Here is a 14,726-nt window from a genome sequence, read left to right on the forward strand (position 1 = left end):
GGGGACGGGTGAAAGATGTGCATTCACAAGTTATTCAGTTCAATTAGAGTCTGGTCCAGCATCTGGTGCATATCCAGGTTCTCTTCTTTAGCTTGTGACAGTTTCTCTGTTAGAACATAAAACAAAAGACATTTTCAACTCACAAACAAGGACAAGTGACTCAGGGAGTTAGCTTTCATTAATAATCAAGCTGGCAACTCATCTAGATCAGTTGATTATTGATCGACTTGCACAACACCACAGAACTGACTAAACAAAAGAGGCACAATTATGATATGCAAGCTACCATGCAAACGTACAGCAGAGCTCAGCTACAAGTACATAAAGTTAAAATGTTTTTGTAATTGTGTTAAAATTCAGAACTCGAGTCACAAACTCCAGTCCTCAAAGTCTGGAGTTTATAAGTTCTGCAGTTGTTAGATGCCCCTTTGCTTTAGCACACCTAAATAAAAATAAGTACGTCATTAAAAGGGCCGTTAAACTTGACTGCATGCTAAAGAGTCAGTTCAGCCATTTGATTCAGTTGTGTTGGACAGGGGTACATCTATAAATTGCAGGATAATCAAGGACCCTAGTTTGAGACTCCTGGTCTAGAAGGTTATATTTTCAAATAACGACTCAGACAGAATGAATAAAAACCACAACAAACAAAGCAATAGGAAAATTAGTTCAAAAAGTTTTAGAGTACAAGCACCCAGTAACAAATTGAAACAGCTTTGTGAAAATCTTTGGTTAGTTTTGAAACCATCGGTCTACGCTGGACTGCAGATGGTAAGAAAGGAATGCATCACATACCCCATGTGATGGTGCTACAAGATATAACCTAGAAAATGCACTTGGAATTTATTTAACAAAATGATTAAGAAATACATTTACTAAACATCTTATTCTTTCATAGTCTATTTACCAGGTTACTAGGCGGTTTTTGTTAATGAGATACTGCTGTGTAATTTCGCAGATTTAACACCCGCAAGTGAGAGTATGTCCCATGTAAATATCATTGAGAATGTAAAGGATAAGGTGTAATTCATATTCTCTTGGTTATATCTTCAGTTTAGTTTTTTCCTTAAGAATTATCACAGCAAGCATCTAAAGAAAAGTAGCTATAAAAAAATGATATCGAATACAATTTCTCACCTCTTCAAGATTTTACATTGCAGAAGCTAAACTTAGCCATTTTTCACGTGAAGTAGAGACGTTGGATCCCAAGTATTGGATCAAGGAACAAACCAAGGTTCTTTAATTGATCTGCACCCAACTCCTGAAATGCTGTAGTGTTATCTGCCTGATGCTACGAACTGAATGAAACGGACCCAGAATCTGTCAGTGAGTATTTATTCAAATTCAAAGACAGTCTTATGTAACACACAAAGCCCATTTGTTGAGTTAACCAATAGCAACTTCCTTCAGTTTTGCCATCACCGGATGAAGCTCCACAACTCTTGCATGTTCTTCTCTATTTCACCAATCTAAACTTTTCTACAATCTTCCCGACAATGACTCAGCAGAGAAGCTCTCCAGCTCGCAGATACTTCTATCAGTCACCTTCTATACTTCACTGAATGCATGCATCAGCTGCTACTTGGCTCGGTTTTCAGTCAAGCACCTGAAGTTGCCTTCGCTTTAATGCCAACAGCACCATTTTTGATGTTTCTTATACTTTTGCTTCACAGAACAATAGTTAAAGAAAAGAATGGACATTAATTAAAATATATTAAATGACATTTTTGGAAAATAGGAGGTAAAAGGTTTCATGAGATAAGACAAAATGACTACCATTACGGCATGATGGATTTGCTAGTGCCAGACTAGACAGACAAAAAAAAAAAAGGGACAGAGTAAAGAGATACAGCTTACATAGAAGGAAGGATGTTTATTTTTTAACAACGCAGGAAGATTCTAGGGTTCTGTACAAGTGGTGGGGTGCAACGGACTTGACAATATGATGAGGAAAGAAAAGCAAAGACAGGGAGGAAAAGGAAAATGGAGAGCAGTCTGGAGAGAGCAGACAGGTTCTGCTCGGGCAGAAGGAGGCATCTTTGATGAGATGTAAACAATTTATCTGTGTGGAAGAAGAGAAGCACAGTGAACCCAAGGAGGTTGGCGTTTGGACCTACAGCAATAAACCACAACACACCAGAACCTGAGGAGTCACACTGACGCACTACAACAAAAGACACAACGCATAATAAAATGCATCGTTTGTACAGTGAAACAAACATGGTGTTTTTCTATTCATCAGAATGAGCTAGTGACTTTTTTTTGAAGTGGAGTTATGCAGAGTATTTATAAGCAGCGAGTATCTTACATATAGCAGGTCGGAGTCACGCTAATCTCAACTTGGCTATCAATTTAATCATTGTGTTTCATTTGAATTCGAACACTCCAGGTTTAAGGTTTGGAAGGTAAGAAACTACTTGTACATACTCCTCACAAACTCACTTCAAAACCAACATAAACGATCCCATTGACTTAGCAAAACTGAGGGCTCAGCCACAGTGATGCTAAACACCGACAACTAACCTTGAGCTGGTACAGTGACAGAACGAAGGGCAAAAATCATGAACATACATGAGGCCTTTCTTCTAGACAGAAGTAGACCATATTAGTGAAAAAGTAAACAAAGCAGAACCATCAACCAGAGCCGTTAAAATGCCTTCACTGTATAGTTTCGGTAAGCAGCCTGGAAACTCTGATATGAACTCAACATCTTAAGAATTAGGCTTTTTGGAAACAAAAATGCACAAGAACAGAAAAAAGTACAACGATAATTCATGTAAAAGATTAAATGCATTTTTCTGGTTCTTGCATTTTTCTGTCCATGCATAGAGTTACTTCAGTCCTGTTTACAGTAAACTGAAAGAGTGTAATTTATAAAGGCAGACCATTTTGCATCAGAATTGTTGCAAACTGACTCAAATCACATGCAGATAAAGTTGGGAAATATCCGTTTTAGCACTTGAACTTAAAAAATAAAGATGAGCTAAATCAGATACAACAACTCCAGTGGGTGAACATAATATGGAGACAAAGTTGAACAGGCAGTCGGACAAAGAGGTGAACGGGTGAGGAGCGCGACAGTAAAACAAGCAGGTGTTGAAAGGCATAAATTACATGGAAGTCATGTCGTTGAGGGCATGGTCCAGCTCCTCGCTGATGGCTTTGTACTTCAGTTTCTGGGAGTACAACTCATCTATTGGGTGGGGCAGAGGAGTGAAGGGAGTGTGCAGAGGAGGCAGAGCAAAGGAGGTGGAGGGAGGAAATGAAAAGGAGGCAAAAGGTGGAGGATCCAAGCCGTAGAACGTATAGAGAAGGAGACAGGAGGGGAAAATGGAAACAATCAAAACATGAGTCCCTTGAATGAGTCCCTTCACACTTCAATTGGATTGAGCATGGAAAGTACTCCTGGGTTTAATGCTCGTTTTTCCTTAGGTATTAAATTCTGTAAACTCACTATGCAAAGACATATTTCTGCTACATGGAAGGGAAAACTCACTGGTGATACCTTCACACAACCTCCCTTTGAATGCATCCAAACATCCGTTTAACTACGAGGTAACATCTAACCCTGCTTTCAGATTTAACACAAAAGGATGCGTTACCACATGTCGCTGCCTGAAATAAAGACTTAGTGTCGTTAAGAGGACAGCAGAATAAAAAGGAGATAGATCCACATTTAAATAACAGGAGGCTAAAAAATAAAATATATATATATATATATTTGACAAACACATTGTGACGAAAAAGCTCACCTTCCAAGTCATCAATGGTCTTCTCAAGCTTGGCTACTGATCTCTCAGCGAACTCAGCACGAGTCTCAGCCTGTAATGTAGAGACGCATCAAGTCCAACACTTGAACTGTGATTCAACACCTCTGGTTTGGTCGTCTCACAGATCAAATTAATGAAACTTTACCTCCTTCAGCTTGTCGGTGAGGACCTTGATCTCCTCCTCATACTTGTCTTCCTTCTGCGAGTACTGTTGAGCGGAAACGGAAACAAAAGCGTCAAATACAGGAGATCAAATCTGCTGTCCACATTTATAGAAAAATGTATTAACTGAAACTTAAAGACTCGACTCCTCCGTCTCCCCAGCTCGCAGTCTTGAAGCAGAAAAGGTGCAACAGCATGCAGAGGCCCAGAAAGTCACGCTTACCTTCTCTGCCTGGGCCTCCAGTGACTTCAGGTTGTTGGTCACAGTTTTCAACTCTTCCTCAAGTTCAGAGCATTTGCTGGCGTTTTAAACAAGAAGATACAAAGCCAAGGATGCAACGAAGGATAAGGGAGGGGATTTGAAAATAAAAAAAAGGGTGGGAACAAGGATGGACAGAAGCACAGGTAGACACAGAAAGGGTCCATGGGAAACGAGAAAGATGGAGAGAGGAACTGAATAAGAAATACAGGAAATCCCCCCCAAAAAACATAAAAATGCCTCAACAGAGCAGTAATGTGAGAACAGCATAGTGAATTTAGTAGTTATTGAGAAATCAATACTTTGCATTCAAGTGTCATGCAATTTGTTTTGACGTTCTTCTTGCTCAGCTCTCTGCTATGTTAGGCATTAAAAAAAAAGAAAAAAAAAAAAGTCTAAAACATCCAGGAAAAAAGGCGCGAAAGGAACAAGCACAGAGGGCAAAGCAAATGCAGCAGGGCAGACGGTGAGAGACAAGCCACTCAGTAATCACATTAGGTTGGTTGTACCTGTGTAACTGTGGAATTTAGCGATTTCAGGCTTTGCTCCAATACCCTTAGCTCGTCCTCCACTCTCTGAGCGCGCCTGTTAGTGGGCGTGGCGCACGTGCACAAGCCACAACCATTAATACGGAGATGGGCATGCAAATGACAGAACACAGTGCACACTGTCTAAATAAAAACAAGTCCTGCAGTGTGGGTATTAATACAGAAAGCTTTTTAAAAACGTGAACATTCCGGCATCCATGCATGTGTAAGTGCAGATTCAGAGCGCACAGGTGTGAAAGCGCTCACCTTTCTGACAGCTCAGCGCGCTCCTCTGTACGTTCCAGGTCACCCTCAATGATGACCAGTTTACGTGCAACCTGGGGGTGCAGCACAACAAAGTGTTACGCCACAAAACAGTCATAGAAGGTAAGGATTGTTGCAAGCGAGTATCCAGATTTTTTTTTTTTAAGAACTCGCCTCCTCATATTTGCGATCTGCCTCCTCAGCAATGTGTTTGGCCTCTTTCAGCTGGATCTCCTGGATCTCCATCTTCTCCTCATCCTTCATGGCCCTGTTCTCAATGACCTTCATGCCTCTGTGTGATGATGCAAACAGATCGGGAATTAAGAGTTGAACGTTTATACCTGTGTAAACCCAGGCAGCATGAGCTGGTTTGGTTCTCAGCAAATTTATTCAAACCCATTGAACTCCGTCACATACGTGTGGTCATGTTTGAACCACAAGCCTGAAAAATAAAATGTCTGAAAAGTGTGGCATGCTTTTGTATTCAGCCACTTTAACACTCTCAGATAAAATCAGGTGCAACCAATTACTTTTAAAAGCTTATTTATTATCTGCGAGAGGAATTTATTTCAAGTATAAATACAGCTCAGTTGCTTGTACCTTGTTAGAGAACGTTACTGAACAGCAGCAGACAGGCCAGGGATGAAGTTGGGAAAAAGTTTAAAACCAAGTTGAAATAAACAACACTAGTCCGTTAAGCATGTCAAGAAATACCGATACACCTACCCACAATTCTACTCTTTGCAGAAGAATGTCAAGGCCACTGTCGAATGAAACCCAAAATTCCTGTTTACATTTTAGCAAAAGTCATGCAGGGAACATAAACATGTGAATGGAGTTGTCCGGTCAGATGAGACCAAACAAACTTTTTGACCACGTGCAATACTGCCATGTGAAGCTGCACATGGCTCTGAAAATGATCAATTTCGTTCCAATTCACAATAATTCAAGACATCTAATTGGCTTTTGACATTAAAATAATAACAAAGCATATTAATTTTTTTGTAGCTGTAATGTTTAGAACACGATAAAGTTCAAGGGGTATGAATATTCTCACAAGGAACTGTAAATGTTTTACTTTCGATCCCTATAGATGGCTGACGAGGTGGTGGTTAGTGCTCCATATAAACAGAATGAAAACAAGGCAATGCCCAGAACTTATTGTCACGTGACATGGGATTGATAAAACAATCCAAGTCTGCCTGTAAGGGGAAAAAACAGGACCCACCTCTCGCTCTCATCTGCAGCCTTCTCAGCCTCCTCCAGCTTCTGCAGGGCTGTGGCCAGGCGCTCCTGAGCACGATCCAACTCCTCCTCAACCAGCTGGATACGTCTGTTCAGGGAAGCGACATCTCCCTCAGCCTAGGGACAGAACGGAAGAACAGCAGATGAGGACACTGCAGAGAGCTTCACCTCATACCCCGGACTCAGACATTACACATCAGCCCAAAGGAAGCATGTGGTAGATTTATGAACTTATCTTGATGTGAGAGAAGCAAAAATGATCAGAAGCGTTTCTTTGTGCCGTCTAGTGGGAAGCTACCGTATTGACTTGTTATACTAATGATGCCCCAAACTGGCAAAGGGTTGAACACTGCACTTCGTTAGATGCCCCACTGAGAGCATTAACAGGTCTCAAGTCAATAAGCCTGACATTGCTCCGGATCTTTAGGTATTCACCAACTATGTAGAGATGATAAGCAAGCTGGAAATTTTGGAAGAGAAGAAATTTGAGGTTTGCAATTTTCCAGGCCAGTGCAAATTTACATTTTCTCCCATTACTGACAAATAAAATAGAACAAATGCTGTTTTGAAGGTACTAAATGAATTAAGTACAACATTATCTCCATTCATAAGTCACATTTAAAATTAGGAAGAAATGTGGCATTTTTTTTGTTTTGTCTATTAATGAATAGGAAAATATATACGTTTGCACTTTTTGACTTGCCAATCAAAAAAAAAAAAAAGTCTCATTCAGACAGATGCACAAATCAATATCTGGCTGATCAATTTGTGTGTCCGTCTAAATTTAATTTAAAAAGGAGAAGACCGTTTTGTTTTCATCAGGACTTGCTGCCAACTTCTGCATTCTGCTGTGTGCTCAGCAGGTATGAGGCTATTCTTGAAATGCATTATGCATCCACCAAACCACAAAAGTCCCTTTTTCCCCCCCAGGCCATTTCCCCCTGCAGCTCGAGTCAAAACGAGCAATGCAGGTACTCAAGTTTAGAAACTGCAACAAGTGAGAAACTCCCTTCAGTACACCTGAGTAGGCTACGCTCTGACGGCTGAGAGGGGGACTGAGAAACGAAACATTCAGTCCCCCTCATTTCTATCGCCGCTATGCTCTGTGGCAGTGCAGCCTCCTGCCCTTTTATGGGCAAGTCAAAGAGCACAAGCTGACAGAGCAGGATGGCACATTAAATGTTACCACAGTTTTAAGCAGCTACTTCCTGGTGTTTGGGAGATTATTCAAATATTTGGCCTTTTGGTCCCATTTTTAGAAAGCAGGTTGCCTGGAACAGGGAAGTGCTTGAAAGTGGAGCAAAGTCAGGAGATGAGGCAACGCAATGATACAACGTACCGCACTGCTCAACGGTCGCTACACCATCAGCGGCCTAAAGCTGTCAGTTACGCGCACTCGGGATTTCAAACCCTCATCTGTGACTTAAAGTGGCACAGCCCGGAGTAGAGCAAAGCTCAGCTTATAGCACTGCGGGGCATCCAGATAAATCCAGCCATCTCACAACCAGAACACTTTTCCCACCCCCCCTCTACTTTTTGAAACGATTCATAGACGCGCAGGAAATGTTACTTGAGCCATGCCTCTTTTTTGCGCTTGACGCGCAGGTACGCGCGGTCAACATGCTTACTTGTTCTTTGGCTTTCCTCTGTGCAAGCAGATCCTTCTGTAACCTCTCGGCTCTGTCTTCAGCACCGTCAACCTGCTCTTGGAGCGATTTAATCCTCCGTTTGACCGCGTCCAGCGATTTAACTCCAGCCATTACTGTTATTTTTTATTTAACAGCGAACAACTGTTTTAAATATTCGAGACTGCTCTACCGGCTGCAGTTACTTTCTGACAAATTGTCAAGAGACGGGATGACGTCTTTGCAGCGCGCAGTCAGAGAGACGCGCTCTGCAAAGCTTTTTTTTTTTTTTTTTTTTTCAGTAATACACTTTGAAGAAGACCACAAACAAGTTGTGAAATCTTGCAACACACCGTCTTTCAAAAAAGATATAAAACGGCTATTCTGCAGTGTTGTGCAAACTTTTGCACGGAACAAATGTTTTGTGCCGAACAAAAGAAGTGATAAAATGTAACAGCTTTGAACAGAAAAACAAGATAGCTAAGCGATTTTAGTCCTAAGTGTTTGAATGCAATTTAATTGATTCAAGCAGCAGGACACTAACGGAACTACAGCGCCCTCTGCGGACCTAACGGGAGCAGTGCATGAACTATTCTGAGGCTATAAACCGCTTCAGTGAGTTTTTTCCTGAAGCCCAGGATGCTGTAATTACAGGGTACAAGTATAAAGCTTTAAAAATATGAGAGACAAAACCTACAGCTACAAAAACGGACCACGATTCTGAATTCATTTAATAACTCACCCCATATTACCCCCCACTCCCTGAAATTAAATATAATCACCAATTTGATTTGTATTTTAGTTAAAACTCCAAAATAAATCCTTGTATGAAGTACAATTAAATAGTTAAACTAAAATAACAATGTTTTTTAAAAGTTTTTTAAATTTTTTTTTATTTATTTAAATGTGATTTCAGGTATCCAGCCTGAGATAAACGAGCGGAATTAGAGCGCCATCTAAGGGTTCACTGTGAGCAGTACACCTCTTGTAATAAAATGCATTTGGGGTTCAGACGGTTTCAGCGTTTTTCCTGAGCCCAAACTGCACTAATTACAGAGTGAGGTTTTTTGAAACATTTTAAATATCTCTAAAATGCCTTAAATAAGTGACATAACTCTACGAACAAATATAGTTTTGGGTAAAAATCCAGTCACAAACAGTACGCCACGCGTCACCTTGAAATAAAATTCACCATCAAATAATCCAAGAGGGTAAAACTCAAAACACTCTGACAGACTTTGTCTTAATTCCCCGTGTGGAATCCAATTAAAGGATTATTCCAACGTGTTTCCCCCCTCGGTGGCTCAATGCAACCTAATTGACTTGTAGTATAAACTTCTCTTGTCTGCCGCACTAGGACCTGGCCGACACCCAGTTTTTGTCATTAACGGGGACCATTGTCGGAGGACATGTTCCTTCTATCACAAAGTCTATACATCAAAGCTGAAATACAAGAAAGAGAAGGGAGGAAAAACGATGAAAAAACGTGTTTAATTGTTATTTTTGAAATCTACACGCTGTCTTGTACTTATTTGAGTGGGAAGTGCGTTTTTGTCTGTGGTAAGCAGAAGAGCGCAGCCCGCTGATCTGAGCTCTATCTTGACCATATAAAGCAGTGGGCTATATTTATCTAGGCGCTGCCTCTGCGAGTTTGGGAATTCTACACATTAGGCTACAGGCTTCACTCACTGAAAAAAAAAAAAAAAAAAAAAAACAAACTGGGAAGAGTTAGCTTATTTCCTAACAGGAATGGCGGAGTTCAACATGGAAATCCTCACATAAATATATATCTTTTTTTATTCATGACCACATATTTAACTTTCTTTGGGCTGACTTGAAAGTGATTTGTGGAGAAACATTTAGCGACAGTTCAACAGTTACCACAAAATCAAGAAAATGATAGATAAATGATCAATTTCCAACTCTAGCAGTGGTTACCAAACGCACCACCAAACTCTTCTCTGTGCTGTTGAACTGTCGCCCTCAGTCCCAGATGAGAACAGTGAAGACATGTGAAGCAGCGTGGTGGGAGAAGGGCGCCTCTGTGAACACGCGTCCATATACTTACATCGGTGGCTTTCTTCTCAGCCAGCTCAAGCTTCTCCTGGGCATCTTTAAGAGCCTCAGAGTACTTGTCCAGCTCATCCTCAGTTCCCTTCAACTTCTTCTGCAGAGCCACCAAGTCGTCCTCAAGCTGATTTTATTATTGTTATTTTTTTTTTTTTTCATGTGCAGGAGAGGTTCAGAGGTGATCGGCGGAGAAAGGGAGTGGCGTGAGTGCGCAGGGGCGCAAGAGCGCACACGGAGAGACAGGAGAGGACAGGACAGGACAGAGAGAAGACAGGGAGAGAAGAAGAAGAAGAAGTTAGGTAAGCTCATGCACTTCAGGTTCAGGTACCTTGGTAGCGGTCTCCTCAGCAGTCAACAGTTTTTCCTCAGCAGTTTGGAACTCCTCAAAAACTTTATCTCTCTCGTCCTCTGTAATACGCAATTTCTTTTCCAATTCTCTCATTTCTTCCTCTAACTACACATGCATGCAAAGAAATTATAAAGTTAAGCAAAAATATAATAATATACACATTTTTTGCTTTTTTTTGCTTTTACACTTAACTAGCAACAGCTGCAAATCCATTACAAATAAAATAATAATGATCCATAGCTTTTTAAAAAATTTTTTTAGTGCTGCTCCTGGGCTTTTCCTGCTTTTCCATCAAACATTAAAAAAAAAAAGTGAAGAAAACTCATCCGACCTGTTTGCTTCTGTCCTCCGCTGCTTTCTTGTCTGACTCGGCCTGCTCAGCTCTGTCCAAGGCATTCTCCTTGTCGAGCTTGAGCATCTGCATCTTCTTCTTGATGGCATCCATGGCTGCTTATTTGCTGTGCTTCAACACCGACCAAAACGTCCAAAAGGGAGAGCAGGAGATGGGGCTGGGGGAGTCTGTGCCTGACGGAAGGCTGGGGCTGGACTGCGGGCTCTGCCTGACTTCGTGCTGTCAAATATGTTCTTCCAAGGAGGGGGTGACTGGATTCCTGAGGACATCCAATACTCTCCGGAGGAGGCGTGTGCGAGAGGGGAGCTGGGAGGTTTTTTTTAAGGAGCTGCTCAGCGATTCGTACTTCCCAAACATTTGACTTTTGATACGTCTTTATATGGGAACTCCAAGCAAGCGGGCTACAGGAAATGTACTTTGAAATGCTACTGTCATTGACGATGTCTAGGGCGATTGACGATGTTAGAGCAGCTTTTTCTGTTTGTCTTTCTTAACCACTCTTTACAAAGGGGGTTCAATTTGTCATTGTAAAGTCGTTTTTCTAGTGATTTCCAGGGATTTCAGTGATCCCAGACTGGGACTGTGGGTCCCAAACTGCATTTAAAACAGTCCGACCTGGGTTTCCTTTGCTTTCCGTCTCTGTTTGAGCAAGAGCGTCCCCAGAACATTTTGAAAGGGGTGGGCAAATTGTGGCGACTAATAATCCTGAGGGTGGTACATTAAACAGTTAAAACCATTAACATTTTCTACGATGTTGTTATACAGGTACATCTAAAAAGAAGAAAAACAGCATATCATGTAAAAGGTATTTTCTTTGGTAATTACATAAAAAAAATGAAACCCATATAAAATAAAGATTTATTACACACAAACAGGTGTATTTCTTATTTCTGTCCATCTTAGTGACTGCGACTTTAGAGTTAATGAAAGTCCAAATGTATGTTTCTCAGAAAAGTGGAATATTACAGAAAGCAAATAAAAAGATTCTCAATACAAAATATTAATACACACAGTCATGGGTAAGACTGTTAGCTTTACAGCTGCTCCGTGACAATATCTGACTCTTTCCACAAAGAGTGTAAGCCGGGCTACACATAGAGGGTTTGACCACAGGAAAGTTGAGTGGAAGGAAAAAGTGTGGTAGAAAAAAAATATGAGAGAATAGTGAAATGATGCCCAGTCAAGAGTTTGGGAAAGATTAACAGGAAACAGAATGTTTCCGGAGACAAGACCCACCAGACACAGACATATCCAGGACAACTGTTGCATTTCCTGTCTTGATCCATTGTCAGATCAGAGACTTCAAAAGTGCCTGATGTGCACTAAGGAGAAAATATTCTGAACTACTTCACTGAAATCCAAATTTTTTAGATACAAGTTGCTGAGCTCTAGTGTGAAGATTCCACAGTTGTCTGCCGGTGTTGGTCCACTGTGTTTTCTGAAGGTCAGTGTAGCCATCTACTTTTAGAGCACTTTATGCACCACTCTGCTGACAAGCTTTATGGAGATGGTTTTATCTTCAAGCAGGATTTAGCACTTGTCCACACTGCCAAAAGTACCAATAACCGCTTTAATGACCATGGCATAACCGTGGCTTATTAAACAGAAAAGCTGTCTGTCATAAAAGCTCACTGATATATTTGAATTGAATTACTGAAATAAATAAACTTTCCAGCGAGGGCCACAGACACATAAATAACTCAGCTTAAAATACTGGACGTAAGCCTAAAATGCATTCATTTGATAAACTAACACATTTATTAATAAGTCGATTAATCTGTTTGTGCCTCATTGAGTCTCATTTGTCCTGTATTGATTTAATGTAAAACACAATATTATTCACGTGTTTGGCTGGGTTATAGGGGCGGCCATTTCCACCACGGCCCTGCCTTGGTGGCACCGCTGTGTCTGAACACATCTGTGTGGTGTTGGTAAGGGACTGACACACAGCATGGAGTAGAAGACATGCTTTCTGTAAGCCTATTGACACCTAGATGCATTGTTTGAAGTCACTGGGGCTCAACACAACCAAGTGTTTACCTGAAATTGTATCAGATATCAGTGAGGACAAGAGGGAGCTTAAACCTCAATTACAGCAGCTTACTCTCTAATCTGTCTGTCATCTGGGAAATGTTAACTGGCATTCATGCTGCCAAATGAGAGTATTTGATTATGCACACACATAAAAATAAAATAAAATTAGTAAATATGCATCAATAGATTTTGAAATGCATTGATTGCAGATCCCACATGCTTTGCTTTCATAAAATATATATTTGTAAAAAAATCAACTCTGAGGACTAAGGATACCCCAACTGTCTTGGAGCTGCCACAAGGATCCTCAAGAGTATTTTTAGGACTGCCTTCTCTTTCGTGCACCTGCCTTGGTCTGTAATCAAGACTTTAGACATAGAGCCAAGCGTTCTGGATCTAACAGCATTAGATAGCGCTCCTAAAATATTCTTTGTCCTGTTTAGACTAAGCTCAGTTTTATAGATTATTTTGGCAATCATACTCAAGCTAGTAAAGTATTAAATGAGCCGTCCAATCTTCAGACTTTAACCAAGAGAAAGAAAATGTCATCATTTGAGACGAGGGGCGGAGACTGAATGTAGGATGTCATCATATTGGTTTGGTTTTCTCCTGCTAATTTTAGTGTTGCTCTTTTGGATATGATTGGAAGACTTTGTGGCCAAAGAAAAATTTCAGAGTCCATGTTTATGACATTTGCTTTTTATTAGCCTCTGTTGACAATATATTTAAAAAAAAAATCTTTTTTTATTTTATTTTGTAGCTTAAATAACTCGATGTGAATAAATATTAGGTAACCAGAACTTCATGGAGCCATTAGTTTCATGTCTAAATGGTCATGGTGTTGGTATACAAAGCTATGAAAATAATTTTGTCCTCTTACATGTTTCTTCTGTTTTCGCTATATTTTGTCACATATTTGAGGACATCATGTGACCTCAAATATCACACGATATTTGAGGTCACATATGTTTATGTGGTCCGATAAACAAATTTTTATCGGACCACAATAAGTTGAGTGAAATGTGAAAATGTAACTACTTCATTTTCAATTTTTTTTCTGCCATTCCACCTTTGATGGAAACAACTGCTGCTGTCAAGTTTTTCACAACTAGCAAAGAACTGTGGAGGATTTTGGGTCCACTCATCTTTGGAGAATTTCTGTAATAGCCACACTGCAGGATTTTCAAGCATGAATGCCCTGCCTACAGTCAAGCCACTGCGTTGCAATAAAACTTAAGTCCAGATTTTTACTAGCTCACATCAGAATCTTCATTCTGCTCTTTTTTTCTGAAATGTTTCTGAATAAAAAACCCCCACCAATTATAAGAAAATGTACAAAAGAAATATTTTTGACTGATCATTTACACAGAATATTTTTTTTCTGGAAGTCTAGAGAAATAGCTGAATATTTAATTGAGAATCGAGGACTTTGTGTTCTCTTTGGTCAGCAGTGGATTGGAACTTTCTGACTGATGCTATTATTGCCTAACTTTTCTTATTTTCGAATCAAGAACACTATGGACGGCAGTGCACTGGATGCAATTGATTTCATGTCTGAAATCAATTGCATTTTTGTGCTAAGTAAATACAATTTGAAAATGTTTATTTTCTCACATTGCGTCTCATCTTGGAAATGTTTGATAGCGCTGTACAATCAAAACACTCTTCCAATCTTTATCATACAAATCAGATGTGGCCTTATATAATGCACAAACATACCTTTTGGATTCATGACAGCTAGATGTTCATAATATACGGTAAAAAACCCAGCAGCATACTTTCGGTATTAGTTAGACAAATAAAAGGCAGTCTGCTGGAACTTAATTATCTTAAAAATCTCTTTCATTTAAAATAGTTGGATGGATTTCCTGTGGCACTTTGAGAAAGGAAATGAGCCATGCTGTGTGTTCCTGCAGTACATTAGCACAGTAAATAAAGCACAGGGTCTGTTGTAGTTTGGAACGACATCCAAAGACTGCTGAAAATGTACTGAAAAGTTCCATGATGCATTCCGTAGGAAAATCTGATAAAAAACAACAAAGCTAAAGTAAATAGCTCATAAATTTGTA

At 40.1% G+C, this 14,726-nt stretch overlaps 1 protein-coding gene across 6 annotated transcripts; it reads right to left on the reverse strand.

The window, feature by feature from the left end:
- Nucleotides 1-6: 6 nt before the first annotated feature.
- tpm1 (tropomyosin 1 (alpha)) lies at nucleotides 7-10,859 on the reverse strand. Of its 6 annotated transcripts, none has more exons than XM_008412282.1 (10): nucleotides 10,603-10,859; nucleotides 9,921-10,046; nucleotides 6,211-6,344; nucleotides 5,157-5,274; nucleotides 4,986-5,056; nucleotides 4,156-4,231; nucleotides 3,916-3,978; nucleotides 3,753-3,822; nucleotides 3,115-3,193; nucleotides 1,840-2,062 (listed from the first exon to the last, which is right to left on the reverse strand). In XM_008412282.1, the coding sequence occupies exons 1-10, from the start codon at nucleotides 10,714-10,716 to the stop codon at nucleotides 2,059-2,061; spliced, it is 855 nt and encodes a 284-aa protein (XP_008410504.1). In that variant the 5' UTR covers nucleotides 10,717-10,859; the 3' UTR covers nucleotides 1,840-2,058. The 6 variants fall into 6 exon arrangements, with proteins under 6 accessions (XP_008410506.1, XP_008410509.1, XP_008410504.1 ...); XM_008412285.1 differs by lacking the exon at nucleotides 9,921-10,046 and adding an exon at nucleotides 10,251-10,376 and having other exon boundaries at nucleotides 10,603-10,835; XM_008412284.1 differs by lacking the exons at nucleotides 1,840-2,062; nucleotides 3,115-3,193 and adding an exon at nucleotides 7-106.
- Nucleotides 10,860-14,726: the final 3,867 nt, after the last annotated feature.

This window comes from Poecilia reticulata, linkage group LG6, assembly GCF_000633615.1.
Source record: "Poecilia reticulata strain Guanapo linkage group LG6, Guppy_female_1.0+MT, whole genome shotgun sequence".
Lineage (NCBI taxonomy): Eukaryota > Metazoa > Chordata > Actinopteri > Cyprinodontiformes > Poeciliidae > Poecilia > Poecilia reticulata.